The sequence below is a fragment of the Sturnira hondurensis genome, unplaced genomic scaffold (assembly GCF_014824575.4).
Source record: "Sturnira hondurensis isolate 20B ecotype Veracruz unplaced genomic scaffold, ASM1482457v3 Scaffold0022566, whole genome shotgun sequence".
Taxonomy (NCBI): domain Eukaryota; kingdom Metazoa; phylum Chordata; class Mammalia; order Chiroptera; family Phyllostomidae; genus Sturnira; species Sturnira hondurensis.
In genome coordinates this window covers 5,891,172-5,912,775 of record NW_028095197.1, presented here as the reverse complement: position 1 = coordinate 5,912,775, position 21,604 = coordinate 5,891,172, and the positions used below count along the sequence as shown (strand labels likewise).

The 21,604-nt window shown below is 41.4% G+C and overlaps 1 protein-coding gene across 3 annotated transcripts in view; it reads left to right on the top strand.

Moving 5' to 3' along the window:
• The first annotated feature begins 4,366 nt into the window (after positions 1-4,366).
• DCAF12 (DDB1 and CUL4 associated factor 12) overlaps positions 4,367-21,604 on the top strand; it is a 34,254-nt gene continuing 17,016 nt past the window's right edge. Inside the window, exons 1-2 of one of the 3 annotated variants that reach the window (XR_005064952.1) lie at positions 4,367-4,764; positions 5,840-6,094. Coding sequence is in view for 2 of the 3 variants with exons in the window: in XM_037035716.1 (XP_036891611.1) it covers positions 4,687-4,764; positions 5,840-6,094 (333 nt within the window). In the remaining variant the exon portion in view is untranslated. The remainder of the gene's footprint in view (positions 4,765-5,839; positions 6,095-21,604) is intronic. The other 2 variants (XM_037035716.1, XM_037035717.1) reach the window with 2 other exon arrangements.

Sequence of the window (21,604 nt, the reverse complement as noted above, 5' to 3'; positions counted from 1 at the left end):
TTAGAGAGAGAGGGGAAGGGAGGGAGAAAGAGAGGGAGAGAAACATTGATCAGTTGCTTCTTGTATGTGCCTTGACCAGGGACCGAATCCACAACCTAGGCATGTGCCCTGACTGGGAATTGAACCAGCAACCTTTTGCTTTGCAGAATGACATCCAACCAACTAAGCCATCCTAATCAGGGCAAAAAAGAAATGCTAAATAAATTGAGTACAGCCTAAGTGTACAGTGTTCATAAATCCTACAGTAATGTCCTAGGCCTTTACATTCATTCACTGACTCATTCAGAGCAACTTCCAGTCCTGTAAGCACTATATAAGTGTATCATTTTTTATTTTTTATACCATTTTGGGGGTTGGCCAAAAAGTCCGTTTAGTTTTTCTCCCATCTTCAATATTAAAATGGCTACACAAAAACTCATCAATTTTGGTAAGTTGTTTTTTAAATGCACACTGATATGACAGCCATCACAATACAATTTAACAAAATTGTTTCAAATGACGTTAAAGACAACTAAGTGCTACTGCAGCCATCTTACACACACACAAAAAAACTAATGTTTTGGCCAATCCAATACTATGTCTTTTTTTTTTAAAGATTTTATTTATTTATTTATCTTTAGAGGGGAAGGAGAGAGGGAGAGAAACATCAATGTATGGTTGCCTTTTGTGCGTCCCCTGCTGGTAGTTAGCCTGCAAGGAACCAGCCTGCAACCCAGGTATGTGCCCTGACTGGGAATCAAACCGCGATCGTCTAGTTCGCAGGCCCGCACTCAATCCACTGAGCTACGCCAGCCAGGTACTATGTCTTTTATATGATTAGTTTAGATACACAAATATCATTTGTTGCAGTTACTTACAGTATTCAGTACTTTAATATGCTGTACAGGTTTTTCACTAGGAGCAATAGGCAATACAATGAATGCAACCTCGGAATGCAGTAGGCTATACCATCTAGGTTTGTGTAAGTATATTCTATTACCTTCACAAAACTATAGAATCACCTAGTGATGCATTTCTCAGAACATATCTGTCATTAAGTGGCCATGACTGAACTTAAGTACACTTATATAAACTGTACAAATCTTTACATATCTGTACACTAGTATAATCACCAATTACTGTACACTAGTAAGATCAAGATATAGAAATTTCAGCCCTGGCTGGGTAGCTCAGTTGGTTAGAATGTCATCCTGGTACACCAAGGTTGTGGGTTCCATTCCTGGTCAGGGCATATACAAAATGCAACCAATGAATGCATAAATAAGTGGAACAATTCAATCTCTCACTCTCTCCCCTTCCTTTCTCTGTCTAAACTCAATAAAATGTATTCCCGGCACACCAGAAGCCTCCCTGGCTTTGCCTCTCAGTAACCACCAAGGTAATGACTATTTTGACTTCTATTACTGTAATATTGTGATATAGTAAGAAATATATATATTTGGTCTTTGTCACTGATTCCTGGCACAAGAGATTCTAAAACTCTTATAATTTCCTAAGTGATAATGCTGACAGGAGCATCTTTTGTTATTTATAATACATCCCTTTCAACAAAACTGAATTTATATTAATGGAATGACTTGATACAGGCCCCTAATGGTTTCCAAATGGGTTGCCAGAGGAACCACCCATGTGTTTTGAGGGTTGGAACTTTCAGCCTCAGCCCCCACAACCTCTGGGAAGTGGAGAGGGACTGGGGACTGAATTAATTACCAGTGGCTAATGATTTAATCAATTGTGCCTGTATAACAGAACCTCCATATAAACCCTAAACTATGCAGTATGGCAAGTGTCAGAATTGGTGGATGTATCCATGTGCCAAGAGGGTGGAACACCCTGAACATCAAAGGGAAGTCCTGTTCTCGGGACCCTCTGGACTCACCCTATATATCTTGATCTGGCTATTCACTTATATCCTTTATAATATCCTTTATAACCAAGCAGTAATGATAAGTAGAGTATTTCCTCGAGTTTTGTGAGCCATTATAGCAAATTACTGAAACCGATGAGATCATGGGAACACAAATTTACTTTTTCTACTATTGGTTAATATTTGAACTATTTCCAATATAGGACTATTATAAATAAAACTGCTTTAAATATTCTTATAAGTGCTCTTTGGTGGCTATGAACACCCATTTCTGTTGAGCTTATAACCAGAAGTAGGACTGCTGGACCATAAGGTACACATTTAGTTTTAATAGGTAGTTCCACAGATTTTTCCAAATTGCGCCAGTTTATATGCCTACTAGCAATAAATATAAGTTCCAGTCATTCTACCTCCTCCCTAATGCTTGGTATTATCCGTCCTTTATTATTATTATTATTAATATTTAAATTAATGCTAAAATACTTTTAATCTGGATACTTGCATAACTTAAAGTTGGTATATTGACAGCACAAAGCTCTCAAAATGTATTACCAATTTGTTCCGAGTCAGGGCAAAGTATCACTATGATTGTTTCCAACTTACAGACATGGCAAGAGACATCAAAATACCAGTCTTTTAAAACGAATTGCAGCCCTGATTGATGGGGCTCAGGTGGTTGGGCATCATCCTGTAAAGTGAAAGGTTGATGGTTTGATTCCTGGTATGGGCACATGCCTAGGTTGTGGGTTTGGTCCCTGGTAGGGGCACATACAAGACGCAAAAGATCAATGTTTCTCTTTCACATCGATGTTTCTCACTCTCTTTCTCTTTCCTTTCCTCTCTCTCTCTCTAAAAATAAGTAAATAAAATCTTTAAAAGCAACTGTGAATTTTTAAACTTCCAAGTGAATCTTCATTTTATCTCCAAAGAAATGGTGAGCTCTGCTGTGAGGTGCATTTAGAGATAGTTCTTGGGGTGTAAGAGGAAGTGTGCCAACCTTGAGGATGAGTCTGTAGCCTCCGATATGGGTAGAGGAAACCAGAATTCAAGCCCAGCCCAGCATGACCTTGAGATTCTTAAAGGAATTCCAAACTCTTGCTCAATGGACTACTGGGTCATCCAGGGCATTGTGAGGCAAGACAGAACTGGAACAGGCTCAAAAAAGGACAATGAGTCACTGCTGACCCATCCACTGTGTGCATGTCTCTGAAGGAATAGGCCTGACCAAGTAAGATGGGGCTGCCTTTTTCCAAGGTGGCATTAGTGGTTAGTGGCAGTGCTGACTTGTGATGGGGGAGGATCCTGTCTCAATGTGGGTCTCTGGTTCAGCTTGGCAAACAAACCCAAATCTCCTTGGAAACAGAACTTCAAATGGGCCAACAGAGCTCCCTGGAGGTATGAGGCCTGAAGCCTGAAGGGACCAGCAGGTAACTGGGCACTGCAGCCTGAGCCTGGTCAGCCATAAGGAAGCATTTCTGACTCCTTGTAAGGTGTTTCTTCTTTGTTTTGCCTGAGAAATGTAGAGGCTGGCAGTTAAATTCCTATAGAATCTCTTGACTATGGAGGCAACGGTGATTTTGAAGAAATCCCCTTGGTTGGTGGTTAATGCCAAGCCTAACTGGAGTGAAAAAGCCAAAGGCCACTTCTGTATGATTCAGAATTTTAACCCAATCTGCCCTGATGGAGATACACCCTGGGCCCTGAGGTAGAGGCAGGCAGTGGTAGTCCCCTATTCCTCGGTTTAGGACTGAAAGGGAGATATAAGAAACATAAATTACGAGGTGAAACCTATTTTATAAAACAAAAGAGATAGTGTGGCCTTCAGGCCAGGGAATCTAAAGGGAAGCGAGGTCGCAGTAGCAAAGGTGACTGAGGGGCTTGTTTCCTGTTGGGGCTGACGAGGGAGTTAGGCGGGAGAGGAGGCCTGGGGAGGGAGGGAGGAGACTGATTGGAGAATGGAGCCTCAGGGCTCTCCAAGAGTGGGGAGAGGGCGGCCAGAGGCGAGGTATTCGGCCTAAGTTGGTTGCTCCGGGCACGGCAGGTTCTCCGCAGGGGGGAATGTATGTCCATGCTAGCGTGGATTCTGGGCCGGACTCCACCTAGCGGGGCCGAGGAGAAGAGGTTTTATCTCTTCCTGCAATATTCAGTCTTTGGCGCCCCGATCCGCGAGCCATAGGTTCGGATCAAAAGGCAACAAGAGGCACCTGGAGGGAGATACCCAGCGGTGGATGCCGGGTAAAGGCGTGGAAGTCCTTCCCGGAGAGAGGTTAGCTGTCCTCACTTCCGGGCATCTGAAGACGGGCGGCCAGGGGTCCAAGGTTTGACGGCTGGAACCCAGATTCCTTTTGCCTCAAGTCACCTACCTCCCGCGGCCACAAGACAACGGTTAGAAATAGGCAGACTGCCGCTAGGCGACATACCTTTACTCCCCTTTGAGCTCTAAACCCCGCCCCTCTAGTACTGGCGGCTTCTTTAGCGACTTGCTGCGAAGTGCGGCTGCGCAAGGGTGACGGACGAGGAGGGGGGAGGGGGTGTTTTGGTTGTAGCTGCTCGCCGTCCTTTCCACACTCGGTCGTCGGGAAGCTTTTCGTCCCTTCTTTCCTTTCCCGTCCCCTTCCCCTTTCCCAGCCTCGGTCCCCCTTCCCTTTTTTCCTTCTGCCTGCCTCCCCTCTTTCTACTGACGCCCCGGGTCCGGGCCATTTTCCGGGCCGGGCACACTAAGGTGCGCGGCCCCGGGGCCCAGTATATGACCCGCCGTCTTTCTTCCCCTCGCTTCCCCCGCCCCATGTGGCTGCGGGGCCGCCGCGGCGCTGCCCACTATGGCCCGGAAAGCAGTTAGCAGGAAACGGAAAGCGCCAGCTTCGCCGGGAGCTGGGAGTGACCCTCAGGGCCCGCAGGTGAGGGCTGAGAGGTTGGAACTCGGGTGATAAGGTGGAGGCACACCGAGGGGAATAAAATTCGCAGATCAGGGGACCGGAACCGGGATCTGAGGTCTGTAGTCGGGGAGGGGTACCGGAGACCGGAGTCCGGCCTATACCGTCCGGGCTGAGCCATCAAGAGTTCACTGGGGAGCAGGTAGGCCGGGGTGAGGAGCTAAAGGGGAACTTGAAAACGGGGCATGTTCTGCGGAAGGCCTGCAGTCGGTAATGGGGCCTGAGTAGACACCAGAATCTGAGCTTTGGAGGAAGGAGGTCCAGGGGAATTGGAAACAGCCTCCCAGAAGATAGGGAAAGGGAGAGTGAAGTCCCCTTACAAGGACTCAGAGAAGCAGGGATGATTTCGTTTCTAATAAGCAGTCTCGCTATGGATACTCAGGCACTGAGCTGACAACTTGGACCCCTAGAACAAACAGTTCCTAAATTTAATCCCTATATTGCCCTCTTTGGAGGGGAAGACCTTGTTGGACACGTACCCGGGCTCTGGTTTCCCGTGCTTTCCACTTCGTTGATGTTTGATTTTCGAATTCTACAACTGCCTGGAGCGCGGGCCTTGTGACATGGGAGCGGCCATTGATCCTGCATCCTGGAAGACCTGGGATGACTCCTTGGGCTGCATAATTCATGCTTTGTGGGGAATACAGGCTGATAGGGAGAAGGGGACTAGATAGAGATGTAGCCCAGGTCAGTATAGCAATCATTCAGCCCCTCATTCCCTTCCCTATCAAGGATAACTTTAGGAATCTCTATCTTTAAATCCTAAAAGGCCTAGTAAACTTTTTGTCCTACTCTCTGTTTCCATTCCCTTGTCTTTTCATTCCTTCTTTCTCATAGGTAGGGTTGACTATGGAGCAGCGTCTTTTCATGTTGGAGGAGTTCAGCTGGACTGTCTGAGTTGAGATTCCTGTTCTTGTATTTCTTTTGTATGTAAATTCGGTAGGATGAGCTCTTGGTGATTTCTCTAATACAGTAGGATCCCTTGTTCTGAAAGAAGGAAGGTAGCCGAAACCCTGATTTCTAATATTGCTTTCCACAGTTTGGCTGGGATCACTCCCTTCACAAAAGGAAAAGACTCCCCCCAGTGAAGAGATCATTAGTGTACTACCTGAAGAACCGAGAAGTCAGGCTACAGAATGAAACCAGCTACTCTCGTGTGTTGTATGGTTATGCAGCACAGCAACTTCCCAGTCTCCTGAAGGAGAAAGAGTTTCACCTTGGGACCCTTAATAAAGTGTTTGCATCTCAGTGGCTGAATCATAGGCAGGTGGTGTGTGGCACAAAATGCAACACGGTAAGTGTCTGGGGGGATGTGCACTTTATCCTAGGCCTTGGCTATATGACTCTACATGCTATAGAACCTCTTACTGCTTGTTTTCCCCATCAGTTTCTCTTGGGAGGAAATTGCTTTACTCTCATTTCTATTTTCTTCTTTCTCTTAGTGACTTCTTCCTCTCTTTTTTGTTCCTTTTCCCACTTCTACATTTCACCTAAATCTTCTGAGTGTGTTTCTGTAGGCCTCCTGCCATATGGACATGCCAATGCTTCTAGAGTTTTTTGGCTTTATTTTTTTCCTGTGTTGCTTTTTAAGTCAGAGGCCTCAATCGAAAGATGTAAGAAAAAGACCTGAGAGGAAAGACTGAGCATTATTCAGGATACATGATTAGTGAAAATCTAGGTGTTAGCTGCTAACCTAAAGGCATATATATGCAGAAGTATTTAAAATGGTACTTGACAAACATTCACTTTTAGCTAATAGAATCTAAAGATGTATGTATTTATTATAAGAATGGGCAGGGAATATGTACATGTTTGCTCTTTGCAAAGTAGTGTGATTGAGAAGGATTCAGAAGAGAGAAAAGTAGGGAAGTATTTTTTACATAGAATGACTTAGAAGACAATCATAAGTGAATGAAGAGAAAAAAATATCAGTAAGCTGTATAACCAGCACAGTTATAGACGTGGATAAAATAATGATGGATATGATTGGAACAGAAGGGTACAAACAGCATGATGTTAGAGGAAGAGTAAGTGAAAAGAGGCAAAGCCTGGGAGTGGGAAATGATCCTGAATGAAGTGTTAGAGAAAATTAGATGAGGCCTATCTGCTCTCTTCATTTTCACTTCACTATGTGAATAGAAAAGTAATGTCATCGTGGCTGGGTAAATTTACCCTGGACAGAAACATATCTTGGATCCAAAAAGATGGTTGCTGTCAATCAAAAAAGTCTTAAGTACTAGAAGTGTATGATTATGAAGGGCACAGGCAATGATTTAAACATGAGTTTGTGTTGTGTGGAGTTTTTTTTTTAGATACTATTTATTTTTAGAGAGCTAGAAGGGAAGGGAGGGGGAAAGAGGAAGAGAAACATCAATTGGTTACCTCTCATACATGCCCCATCCAAGTATTGAACCTGCAACCCAAGCACATGCACGTGCCCATGCCCTGACAGAATTGAACCGGCAACTTTTTGCTATGCAGGACAGTGCTCTATCGAGTCACAGTGGTCAGAGCTAAACCTGAGTTTTAAGGAAGGAAATAATACCATCGTGGTTGGGACCAAGCTTTCATTTCCTTTTCTGTTGAAGGCTCTTTGTCATATAGAAGAAGCCTTACAAAACTAAGTAGTGGCGGCGAGCCTTTACAAAACTTCATTCTTCTAGTCTCTGAGGCTGCCACTCCCAGTTTAAGAGAACTGTTATTGTCACTTGGAGTCGAAAGAGCCTTATTTGGAGGAGTTCATTCCACTTCCCACACATACCAATACAATGTTTTGCTCAACAAGTGTTGCTGAATTGTAAATTGAAGTAATCATCATAGTCTTCTGCTTCTGGCATTTATTATTTTGCAGGTGAGAATAATATTAAGTAATAATTTAAACTATTGTTAATACCTTCCCCTTTCTGTCTTCCTTTGTCCTTATGACCTTAAGCAGGGGCCTATTTTGTTTTTATAGTTAGTGCTTTTATTTTATTTATGTTTGTTTTTATTTTTTGTTTAGCTTCCAGAAACAAAGCAGGGTATCAGGAACACTGTTCTTCTCTGAACTTTGTTGCATTTGGCAAGTGATTCCCTTCCTTGTGCCTTTGTTTTTCTATCTCTAAAATGGGAGTGATGCCCTGGCTAGTTTGGCTCAGTGGATTGAGTGTCAGCCTGTGAGCCAAAGGGTTCCCAGTTTGATTCCCAGTCAGGGCACATGCCTGGGTGGCAGGTCAGGTCCCAGGTGGGCGTTGCTGGAGAGGTGATAAATAAATAAATAAAATGGGAGTGGTAATATCGAGTGTTGAAAAGGTGGTTGTGGACATTTTGGGAATAATTCAAGTGAGCAATACCTTACTCAAAAATAGTATTAGTGATAGTGAAGCCAAAGTCTTTTCCAGTGCTCTTGGCGTTCCCTGGGACTTACCTCAGTTTGAAAGAAAGAAAAATTATTTAAACAATTTTAGGGAAGGAGAAGTTCATGTTGGATTCTCCAGAGTAAATTAAGTTGGGCTATATATGTCAGGGTGAAGGGTCACAGGTTCAATTCCTGGTTCCGGGCACGTGTGGGAGGTGGCTCCGATCAATGTTCCTCTTTCTCACTTTCTCCCTCCTTCCCTCTCTAAAAATAAATAAATAAAGACTTAAAACAAAACCCACAAACCCCAAATGCTAAGTAGCCAGGTCATTTCCAAGTAAACTGGCTTGGAGCTCTAATACTGACATCTCTGTTGAATCAGTGGATCATCTTTTGTGATACAAGCAGCAGAGATATTTTGTAAGCTTTGCTGTAGCTTATTTCCTTGGGTGGGAATTGCCCTGTGCTATGGACTGACACTTAAACTGGAAAGCCAGTAAGCACAGGAATAACAGCATAGATGACTGGCCTATGTTTTAGTCTTTAATAACATTAGTACAGTCATATTTATACTAAAGTATTTTAAGAAAAAAGGTAGTATAACCTTAATTAGAACATGGATCTGAGAACCAGGATGAATAGGTATATTTTCCTTTTGGGGGATTACAAACTAGATTGTGTATAAAGCCAGAAAAGCTAAACTGAATAAGAGAAGTTTGTCAGGCACAAAATGGTAAGAAGTAGTGGAGACGGCAAAGAACCAGAGAAGGAATTCTTGGCTCCAGCCATCTGTTGCCATGTAGCAATTTGGGTCTAGCATTAATAGATTTTTTTTTCTTTTCAAGCAAAACTAGAAGTCTGTATATTTAGGGGAGAAAGTGTCAACCATTTATGAGGTTTTGGGGGGGTGGGATTTGAGACTATGTTTATTAAAGCGGAGGACAGTGAAACAAGGAAGGGCTTAGGATAGAAAAAGCAAGCAAGTGTAGGGGTGCTGCTTTGGCTCTCTGGGAATGTTATAGGAAAGAAGTGAACCTAGGCAGAACTGCTTTGGCTCACTGAGAAGAGAAAAGGGGGGACCTTCAAGACAGGTTCAGGGGGTTAGCACAGGACAAGCTGTCCATTGCTTCCCTGGTTGCAAGTCTCATGGGGTCCCTTGGAGTTGAGGAGATGCACACCTGTGGGGAGGAAGAAGGGGAAGGGAAGGGTGTGGGTGTGCTCCCAGGAGGGAGAGTGCTTTAAGGAATATTGAGAATCTGGTGTGACAAGAGCTTTGTGTGTCTAGAAGAGGCTTGTGAGATTAAGGTTGGAAATGTCCATTAGGATCAAATTGTGGAAGCCCTTGAATGTCAAGCTCAGATTTTATCCTGTGGGGAATGAAGAGATAAGGCCCAAGGATTTTTAAGCAACAGTGACATCATTGGAGTAATGTTTTTAGGAAGAGAAGTTGTATGATGCTAGTGTTGTGGTATGGTTGAGAGATAATGAGCAGCAAAACCAGGACAGTAATGGGGAAAGGGTAAGGAGGGGCCAGATGTGACATCTTAAAGAGAATCTGTAGATAATGACATGCTCACAGTTAATTGACTCAGAACAATAAGTCAAAATTGATACTGATGTCTTCAACTTGGTAAACTGGCAAGATGGCAGGGTGAGAATTGAGCAGATTTGAAGAGAAAATGAATTTAGTTTTGTGCTTTCATTTAGTTGAAGTTTGGGAAAGGAGTAAAGATTGAAGTTACTTGTTTGGGAATGATATATATATATAAGGTATTATTGTTATATTACCTGGTAGAGAAGGTAAGAATGTCATAATCCTTCCCTAAAATTGCAAATTAATTTTTCATTATATGTGTAGTTTTCTGGGGACAGTATGGGGAAGGTGGTCTGGAAAGCAGTCCACAGTTCTCACTAGTTTTTCAAAGGAAATACTGTGAGCCAAAAGTGGCTAAGAACCATTGATATTGAAAGAGAGGCTAAGAACAGAACCTTGGAAAACATCTGTATTTATGGGGCAGGAAGAACTGCTACATATAGGGGAAGCTGGGAAGTTGGAGAAAAACCAGGAGAGTGCCAAAACCATTTCAACAGAGTGGATATTCTGTGAGGGGGGTGGTTTGAGTATAAGGATGGTGATAGAGTGGCAATGTATGCAAGTTTGAGGTATTTAATTTTAGACATGAATTTTATTTCCCATTTGTTGATGCCCTCTAGCCAAAGACTTAAATGCAGTTGCTCATTGCCACTATGGAGAACCTACATCATAGGGAACCATGGGACCTCTCAGTAAGAGAATGTTAGAAAGGTTTTACAAAGATGACTTGGGAGAACGTTAGGAAATAGGAATTTCAGAGGAAGATTCTTTTTTTACTTTCTTTATTGTATTTTTTGCCATTACCATTTAGTTCCCTTATATCCTCTCCCCACTGTAGTCACTACACTGTTCAGGTCCCTGGCATGGACAGCGTAGTATGAAAATTTATTTATTTTTTTAATAAATTTTTATTTATTGGCCCTGGCTGGTATGGCTCAGTGGATTGAGTGCCAGCCTGAGAACCAAAGGGTCACTGGTTTGATTGCCAGTCAGGGCACATGCCTGGGTTGCAGGTCAGATGCCTAGTTGAGGGTAAGTGAGAGGCAACCACACATCAATGTTTTTCTCCCTCTCTTTTCCTCTCCCTTATCCTCCCTAAAAATAAATAAATAAAATCTTTAAAAATTTTTTATGTATGTTGATTTTAGGGGGGGAGAGAGATAAGCATGCATTTATTGTTCCACTTATTTATGTATTCATTGGTTGACTCTTGTATGTGCCCTGACCAGGGATCACATTCACAACCTTGGCATATCAGGACCTCCCTCTAACCAACTAAGCTCTGGCCAGGACCTCATAGGAAAATTTCTTGTGAAATTATTTTCACCAAGACACCAATAGTGGGACCTGATAGTACCAGGCTGGATGTCAGGGCTATTTTTCTCTTTCTCACTATCTCCCAGAGGTATACTGCAGACTTTACAGGTAGACTTGGTGGATCTTTTATTTTATTTTATTTATTTATCTTTAGAGGGGAAGGGAAGGAGAGGAGAAGTATCAATGTATGGGTTGCCTCTCGTGAGTCTCCTGCTGAGAACTGGCCCGCAACCCAGGCATGCGCCCTGATTGGGAATCGAACCATGATTGTGTGGTTTGCAGGCCCGCACTCAATCCACTGAGCTACGTCAGCCGGGGCAGGCTTGTTGGATCTTAATGAAGCAAATGAGTTTAGGCTGCAGTTTGCTGCCAAATGAGAGGAGGAGGAACTTTAAGGAGCCTAGTTTTGGGGGTGAGCTAGAATGAAAGATACCAGGGTTCAGAGAATAGCTATAATATATCCCTGAGTTTACATGGTCAGGTTCCTAAAATCATAAAAGCAGAATGTGAAACTCAGTTTGAGACACTAGGAGAAGTGTGGGAGCTTTGCTCAGACCAATTTTTTTATTCATTCCTCCTTGTTTTTTATTTTCCCAAAGGGATTACAGCCTCTTAGAAAAATGCTGTAAAATGCTTGCAGAATTCCCTGGGCTGTGTCAGATGTAGAGCTCAGGTTAACAGTGTGCTAATCTATATGATCTTTCTATGTTTTGTAGTTAAGATAGTAACCTGCTATTTATCCATTTTTAAATGGCATGTGGTTCTCCTCTGTCTAATAAGAAATGTTCAGATTTATCCCAGAGTTAGTCTTTATCTTATTTTCAGAATATTTTATTCTTTCGAGAGGAAAATTTTTAGCTATGGAAGTGATAGAGTTGTTATGTTGGCAAATTCATTCTGCTGGGGCACATGTGCCAAAGTGTTCTAGATTGAAAATCATTGTGGAAATGCTTCATAAACTCTAATGTTCTACACAAAGTTAATTGATGTCATAAGGCTTTAGGAAAAGCAGCAGTAGGAATAAGTTTATGTCTCTCATATGTGAATGTGCTGGTGTTGGCTGCTCCTTTCTGACTTGTCTTCATCCTGGGAAGGCCTTGCTTGGACTAGCACAGGCTTGAGCCCCAGAAATCCTGTTTCCTTTAGTGCATTACAGACTTCAGGTCACTCTCTGTACATGAGGAAAATAATTAGACAGATATTAAGGCCTGAGCAACAGTCATATGGAAGGATTCAAGAACTTACCGCAGCTTTTCTCAACGAGAATGGTGCTATTTTGGTGATTTCTTCCTTGTCTGGAACTTCACTTCATATTGTTGGGTATTTCACATTCCTGGCTTCTGCTTTATAGATGCCAGCAATACTCCTATTCCCTCACCTGCACCCTCTGTTATTGTGACAGTCAGGCACAGGCACATAGACACATAGGCACCATGCATGCACTTTCAAACATTAATGCCCTCAGTTGACATCCATGCAGAGGTTGAGGTGGGCAGTTTTTCTCTTAAGTGATCTGAGTCTTGTTTCAGGTTTAGTCTGTTTGAAGCTTGGAACATCGGAGAGTGAACAGAGAAGGAACATTGACTCCTGTGCTCAAGGTTTTTTTCCCCAGCTGTATCCTTGATAGACATTATAGTCAGAGTAAGAGGTCTTTACTTCTCAAGCTGACATACGGACATTTTTCCATTGGAATGGGAGCAGTGGCTAGGTCTGGTTCAACATGAGAGTTATACAAATACGAGTTTTTCCTGGTGATAGGAGTACGGCTTTTCTGCCTGATGCTTAAGTAGACTATTCATGTGTTTGTTTCTTGGTCTAGGAGATAAAAGTAAGAAACTGAATCAAAATTGGCAACTGGGTTCAATCCAGGATTATGGTTGGGCTGCAACCTTTGGCTTCTTAATCTGGCTGCTGATTCTACTTGAATGACCTTATTTGTCTTTGTATCCGTGGTCACCAGTCCCCCTCACACATTAGGTGGGGGTGTTCTCATCAGGACATTTATTAAATGTGAGAGGAATTGGAATAATGTTTCTATATTTCATTAGCTGGAATGTAGTGGGACAACTTTGTAGTTTGGGTTCACTTTTATTAAACCCATAAACATTTATTGAACATTAACTGACTCTTCCTGTGTATAGCAAGACATTACCTTGTGTGGGACCTCTCCCACAAAAAAAACCATGCACACACACAAATCTCAGACAGAGCTGGGAGGAACTATAAAGATACTGGAATCCTACCCAATGAGCTCCATTTTTTATCTTATAGCTGAGGAAACAGACACAAAGGAAAAAAGTAATTTACCTGAGATTTGATAATGATAGCTGCCAAATGAAGTTGGGCCCCAATTTTTCTTTACCAGAATTCTTTATAGTTTACTAAGTACTCCTCAAATTTTTTCACTGAAATACCCCCAAAAAGCAGAGAACTGTTCAGTGAGTAGACAGTACTGAGCAATTATGAAATATCTTTGAAGTTCTAAGAATATCTTTTTTAAAAAATATTTATTTATTTTTAGAGAGAGGGGAAGGGAAGGAGAAAAAGTGGGAGAGAAACATCAATGTGTGGTTGCCTCTCATGTGTCCCCTACTGGGGACCTGGCCTGCAACTCAGGCATGTGCCCTGACTGGGAATTGAACTGGCAGCCCTTTGCTTCACAGGCCCGCGCTCAATCCACTGAGCTACACCAGCCAGAGCCCGAGAATATCTTAAATATTCTCGTACACTTTCTACTTTATACTATGTTTATAATTCTCTTAAGGTAAAATACTATGTTAGGGGAAGGGTAGAAATCTTCATTCCTGATTAATGTTCCAGCAATCTGAGGTACCAGTTTTTCCTTTAAAAAGCATACAGCCATACCTTGTATAATACATGAGTCCTGACCTTTGCTTAGCTTAGCTGGGACAGGATACATAACTGCATGCACAGTTTGTTATAATGTAGATGCCTCAGTAGTAGTTCCAACCAGGAGTGCTCCTATAGGAGGAAGTCATTATTAAGGTTAGGGTATTTAGAGATGATTTCCTAGAGGAGGAAGGGGCTTCAACTGATGGAAAGGAAACAGGGGTGTCCATTTTATAGCAGAGTCAAGAACATAAAGAGAATATCGAGTAACTCTAAATAGACCCATTTGGCTGATGTGTAGCGCACAACTACAGAGAAGGAAACTGACTTAGTTGCTGGGGAGTTGGGTAGCAAGGCTGACTAAATCTCCCTTGGGTAATTTTTTTTCTTTGTCCTTTGGTTCATGTCTAGTCTTTAATAATGAATAATCTTGTTAATCACCTTTCTCATCTGAAGAGTTGAGTCACATGCTCAGCAGCATGGCCCTGGTGAATTTAGGGCCTATTCCCACAGCCCTGTAGCTTTGGAGGATAAGGAAACATGGATCGTAGAAAGCAGAGCTTTGCTGCAGATGCCTGGCAGGCCAACTGCCTGGGGGAGATTAGAAAGAGTCTAGTTACTTCCTTGGAAACCTTCCTGTAGAAACCTGTCTTCCCCACCTCCAGGCCTAATCATTTGAATGGCTGCCGTAATGCCAAAGGAATTTAAAAATGCCATGAGCCAAGCATGGCTTCTTTTGCCAGTCTACCTTTTAAATTGATACATGTTTGATTTCTGGTCATGTAGGCCTTTGTTTCTCAAGCATGACCTGGGAACCACCTGCATAACAGTCACTTGTGGTATGTGTTTAAAATGCAATTTCCTGGTACCTGCTCCATGCTGATTCAGGGTTTCCTTCAATGAAACCTAGGAATTGGCTTTTTTAAAAAAAATTTACTTTTAGAAAGAGAAAGGGAGGGAGAGAAACATTGTGTGAGAGATACATCGATTGGTTGTTTCTCACATGCCCCCAAGGGACTGGCTCATAACCCAGGTGTGTGCCCTGACTGGGAATTGAACCTGTTGCTTTTCAGTTCACAAGCCAGCACTCAGTCCACTGGGCCATGCCAGCCAGTGTGGAATTGACTTTTTAAACAAGCTCCCAGGCTATTTTTATGTGAATCATTGACTTAGACTTTATGCTATACAGCAATGATTTTGCCACCTTGTTAAATATAGACCAGTTGTTTGAATCCTTGTATTTTCTAAGTCATATGCAAGGTATAGGTTGGCGTATCAGATTTGATAAACCTGGAAGCATTTCTTAAATATCCATTCAGTAGCTAGTAGGGTGTAATTAAATCTTATTTCTGAACTTTGAGGAAGGCTTGACAAATGATTTTTTTTTTAATTTGCCTGTTCCTAGTCTCAATAACAAAGCTAGAGATTTGCCCATTATTTTTTTAGGTCAGATCTTGGCTTAAGCCTTTAGTTTGTAAGTTTTTGGTCTCTTTTCTAGAAGAGTAATATGGAAACATACATTGGAAATAGGCACTGCCCTCACTGGTGTGGCTCACTGGTGTGGCTCACTGTGTTGGGTGTTATCCTGTAAATTGAAAGATTGCTGGTTCAATTCCTGTTCAGGGCACATGGCTGGGTTGCAGGCCAGGTGCCCAGTTGTGGGTGTGTGAGAAGCAACTGATAGATGCTTCTCTCACACATAGATGTTTCTCTGAGTCCTTTTCCTTCTCTTCCCCCCTCTAGATAGATAGATAGATAGATAAATAAATAAATAAATAGAAATAACTGGGCTTACACCAACAAATTTGATTAAGATTTTATTGTAATTTCATATTGTATATTTGGATTCATAGGTTGAGTCTGGGTCTCGTTTCTTATTAGTTTTGTGCCCTTGTATAAGCCAGATATATTTTATACCTTCTCTCACCTTTAAAATAAATGGAGAGAGGAGCAAAGTCATGAAGAGAATTAGTGAGATGTTAGCACAGTGCCTAGAACGTGTGCTTAGTAAATTGCTGATATAATTAATGGTGGTGGTGAAGGGGAAGAAGGAAATGTGACAATGGTTTAGTGGTTCTAGGTTCTAGCTGTATTTCTGGCCAAATTTGGGTACACTTAAGAAGAGAGCATTATTTCTCTACCCTATAGATGGCTGCTTTCTGTTTGTCATTTACATCCCAAACAGCTTAGACATTTAAAAATAATTCATTTAGATATCATTGCTATAAGAAAAAGTACAATTTATGCGGATCTGGATAGCTCAGTTGGCAGATGCCCCAGGGTTGCAGGTTCAATCCCCGGTCGGGGCATATACAGGGGTCAACCAATGAAGTCATGAATAAGTGGAACAACAAGTCTGTTTTGTTCTCTTTCTCTGAAAATCATAAATTAAGAATTTTTTTAAAAAAAGGAAGTACCATTTATAAATTATAGGAAATTACATTTAATTTCACTATAAAAGAAATATAGAAAAAAGCCAAATACTTTTTCATATTTTCCCTCTGTAGACCCAACTATACAAATTAAACATAAAGTAAAAACCAGTTCTAATAACAAAGTGGTGGAACAATATATATATTGTCACTAAAACACTTTTGAGAGTAATTTGGCATTATGCTTCAAAAGCCTGGTATGTATTATTTATTGAATGGAGAGCCTAAAAATATTATACCTTTTGACTTGATATTTTCAGACTAGGAATTTATCTAAAGGAAAAATCTTTTTTAACAAGATAATTATTGGAAGCTATTTTATGTAAATGCTAACAATCAAATACTTGAATTAATTTATGGTAAATCAAATGTGCATGATATTATACAGATATTAATATAATTGTGAACACTAATAACATGCAAAGCATTTGCTATATTGAATGTAATGAGATAAAATTCTAGCCCTGACTGGTGTAGCTCAGTGGATTGAGCACGGGCTTGTGAAGCAAAAGGTCGCTGGATCGATTCCCAGTCAGGGCACATGCCTGGGTTGCAGGCCAGGTCTCCTCTGGGAGGCATGCAAGAGGCAACCACACATTGATGTTTCTCTCCCTCTTTCCCTTACCCTCTTTCTAAAATAAATTAATTAAAAAATTCTATCTCTGCTGATTATAATGAATAATAATTATACATGTATGTGGTTAAGGTCTAAACAGAAACTTGACAAATAAAAACATTTGAAAAGAGAGGATCCTGAGTGATCTTTCTTGCACTTTTTATTTCTATTGTTGATAAAGTATTATCAGTGAACTTTCATGTTTAAAAAAGGTTACTTCAGCTAGATAAACCTCAGTTTTTCTTAGCCTAAAGCAATGGTGCAAGTGGCCTTGACCAGTTACTGTTCATTTCTTGTCTTGTTTACTGATAAAAATTGAACACAGTTTTGTATTGCACTTCTTTTCTGGGGAGAGTGAGAAAAGTAGGGACTTGAAAATACAGTGATAGGATGTACAGCAAAAGGAGTTTCCCTTCTTGGTCACACAAGTTTTTTGGAGCTCAAAATAGCACTTAAAGAGATATCTTGCTTTTCAGTGGGCAAATACACAACCATATTGTCCTTAAGTATTTGTGCTGTAATGCTCAGGAAGTAAGACTGTAGCTTTACCCAATCCTCTTTGGTATTTCACTAGTTTAAAATTATTGACTGTAATTAAAACTGTTCACCTGTTGTTATTTCCTTAGCATAAATTCCTGAAATTGAACTTGCAGAGTTTACACATCTTTAAATTTTTGATATGTATTGTCTGACCATTTTCTGTTGGATTTCTTGGTCTTTGCTCTCTGCTTTGCTACTCCCTGCCTTCTGGGCTTGGAATAGAAAATGGAGTCCTTTTGATTTCAGTCGTATTTTCTTTCCCCAACTTCCTGTAAACTTAGGCTACCCACTTGCCTTTTACTGTCTGACTCAGTATAGTTTATCTTGATGTCTGTGTGACCTATGTGGATTCGCTTTCCTTTCTCCATTAGGCTCCATCTAAAATAAAATACTCTTGAGTTTTAGAAACTTTGTGAACCCATCTGTGTTATTAAGCCACCTTGATCTTTCTGTGTACACACATTTGCATTTGTCTTCATACACATTCATGCATGCAGAGATGTACTCACTAGTCTTCCTCATTGTAATGGCTTTGCTTTCCTCACCCTCACCCCCACCCCCTCCTCTGTTCTGGAATGTAAACTGCAGGGAGCCAGTGAGCCTCAAGTTTACCTTGTCGTGCAGCTAGTTTCTGGCAGGGATCCCAGTCGGTTAGTGTAGAATAGCCTGTTCTGGGAGGTGTTACTGGAGCTGCATGAAGCCTTGGTCCCTTGTCTGAGAACTTGGGGAGATACTCTGTGGCATCTCTTCCACATCACTGCCTCTTTTGAAGAAGGAAGAGGGCTCTATCCTTCACATGGTGCTTTGTCACTCCTATTATGCAAGGATAAGGTGAGGTAAACTGTTGGTTTCCTAAGCCCTCTACAGACCCAACTACTACCAATTTTTCTATTGCCCTTCTACCAAATATTTTTTAAAATATTTTATTTATTTGTCTTTTTTAGAGGGGAAGAGAAAGAGAGAGGGAGAGAAATATCAATGTATGGTTGCCTCTTGTGGGTCCCCTGCTGGGAACTGGCCTGCAACTCAAGCGCTCAGTCCACTGAGCTACACCAGCCAGTGCTCTAGCAAATATTTTTCATCCAGTGTAGAAGCTTTTCTTAGACTGTGCAAAACTAAACAAAGTTGAGAATAGTATACTATTAGCTATCACTTGCTAAGCACCTATTCTGTGCTGAGCTCTGTGCTAGACACCTTATATTTTATTTTATCTCTTAGCAACTCTATAAGGTGTAGGTAATATTATTCAAGTTTTATTGATCACAAGATTCAGAAAGTTTAAGTGACTTGCCTCAGATCACATAGCTAATAGGTAACCAGTTTGGAATTCAAAGCTAGACCTTCTCCAGCTCCAAAACTGCAGAGGTTGGACTTTATATTCTCTTGGACGTTGATAAATGAAACCTTTTTTTCTCACCTTTTCTGGATGGCAAAAGTGGAGAGATTGGCAAAGGAATGGACTAAGATAATTGTTAAAAGTTTTAGCCAGCCCTCATATTCCACAAGAGAAACTCAGATCTTTGCAGGTTGCAAGGCACTTTACTCTTGTGTCTTATCAAATTCATTGTCCTCAGTGTACAAAGCCAATTCTCTTCACATCAGTGCCTCTCAAACTTTAGTGGATGAGGAGATCTTCGGAAAATCCATATTCTAATTTTGATCTACTCCAGGGCCTATGATTAGGGAGAGAGAGAGAGAAGCGAGCGCACGCACTTGTGTAAGCTCATACAGACTCTCCCCGGGTTATTGTAATTCCCAAACTGGGATCTAGCTGATCTAGCAGCTAACGTATAGATGCATTGTCCTATACAACACAAAGCTATAAATGGACAATTAATTTTGCTTCATTAAACATTTGTTAGAAGTTATTAAAAGGGTAAGAAACCTTTTCTTTTGGAAGGCCTAGTTCACAAACCTCAAAAGCAGGAAATGTCCCTGTATCTCAGAAGGAAACAACTAGGAATTGGAAAGCCACTAAGGAACGGAGGGTGACCGTACTTCCTCTCTTCTGTTTTCTTTTCTCTGTGGAATGGCTTTGGTAGAAAATGGCCACCCAGTCTACTGCCACCAGCTAGCTGTATGTTTCTGAGAGAATTTGAATGACGTAGTCTAATCTAGCCTTGACCGGTTCTCCCTGAGCCAGGAGGCCACCCTGGACAGTGCTGTGATCTGGCGATCATAGCTACAGGGCCCCACACTGAGTGCAGGGACACAAGCGCTCCCTAACATCACTGGGCAGACTTCCTGAAAGGTTACTACTGCATGTGCTTACTATGTAGCTTTGCATTTCAGGGCAGGATTGTAGAACCAAATATCGAATCTTGCTATGTATAATGTGCACTCACAGTTTTGGCCCAGACTTTCAGGGAAAAAACCTTCTGTTTTAAATATTTAAGTCAATTTTTTATTATATTTAGAAACAAAACTGGTCTTATATTCTAGGGTATTATTTTGCATACAGATATTATTATTGCCTTCTATGGAGTTATACTGTTAATACATATGCATACATAAAATAATTTAAAAATTTATATAGATACAGAATTAGTACCGCCCATGTATAATGGGCACCCTTATTTTTCCCTCAGAATTTTGGGCAAAAATGTGCCCATTATACACAGCAAAATATGGTAGATAAATCGTCTGCTTTTAGAATTGGGAGGGCCTTATTAGCTTAATAGGAAAGAGACAAGATTTCAAGTCAGCATGATATGGTCTAAGCTGTAGGTAGAAGGCTATCCTGGGAGCCTTCAAGAGAGGAACTTAACGAGCCTGGACACTGAGGGAATATTCAGAGAGGACATGTCTGACCTGAATCATGACAGATAAATACAGGTTGGCCAGGTTGAGAAAAGTGTAGGAGAATGCATTTCTGTCATTGTGAATAGTGTAAGCATGAAATGGAGCATATATTTCATTGAAGATTTTTGTTTGAATAATAATTAATAAACAGTTACTAATAGAGCACAAGGTCCTTGGCAGAATGTGAAGTTAGAGAAGAAAGGGTAAAATTGAGGAGAGTCTTTTTTTTTTTTTTTTTAATTCCTCACCTGAAGGATATCCTTACTGATTTTTTTTAGAGAGCGAGGAAAGGAGAGAGAAAGAGAGAAACATCCATGTAAGAGAGAAGCATTGATCAGTTGCCTCCTGTATGTGCACCAACTGGGAGTGGAACCTGCAACCTAGGTATGTGCCCTGACTGGGAATCGGACCCTCAACCTTTTTTGGTGTATGGGACGATGCTCCAACCCAACTGAGCCACCTGGCCAGGGCGAGATTGACAAGAATCTTGGTGCCATGCTAAGGAGCTTGGACTTAAATAAAGGGGAACCGTTAAGACTTTTTTTTTAGGTGATACAAGAGGATTCTCCTTTTTATGAAGAGGACTCATTATAGTGTGGAGAAGAGTTTTGATGGTGCCATGTCTGGAAATACAAAAAATACTTGCAGTTGTCCAAAGGAGAGGTAGTAAGCGAAGATGGAGAGGAGGAGCCAACTGTAAGAATACTTTGGAGACAGACTTGGCAGGTCTGGGTCCGGTGATGGAGGAGGGAGAAAGGGAAGTCCAGGATAATTCCAGGTTTGGGTGACTGGGTAGATTGTGGCATGAGGTGAAATGAGCCATTTGGGGAGGTGGAAGATGCTTACTTTTGGACACATTTAGTTTAAAATGCCTCTGGGGCACATCAGCAATGGTACAAGTTAGGCAGGGGGTTTGCCTTAAGCGCTTATATTACAGAATGGGGGTGGTTGTCCCCACCAGGCTATCTCCTTTGTATAATTTTTCCTCAGTCCTCTCTGTCTGGCACTCTTGTTCCAACTACTTCCGTTTCCCTTCATATATATACATGTGCTCATTGATTTTAGAGAGGAAAGGGCATATAGGGAGAGAAATATTGTTGTGAGAAACAATGACCCTACCAGGAACTGAACCAACAACCTAGGCATGTGCCCTGACCAGGAATCAAATCCATGACCCTTTGGTTTACAGGACAGTGTTCCAACCACTTGAGCCATACAGACCAGGTTTCCTTTTTTTTTTTTAAGATTTTATTTATTTTTAGAGAGAAGGAAAGAGAGGAAGAGAAACATCTATGTGTTGTCACCTCTGGAGCATC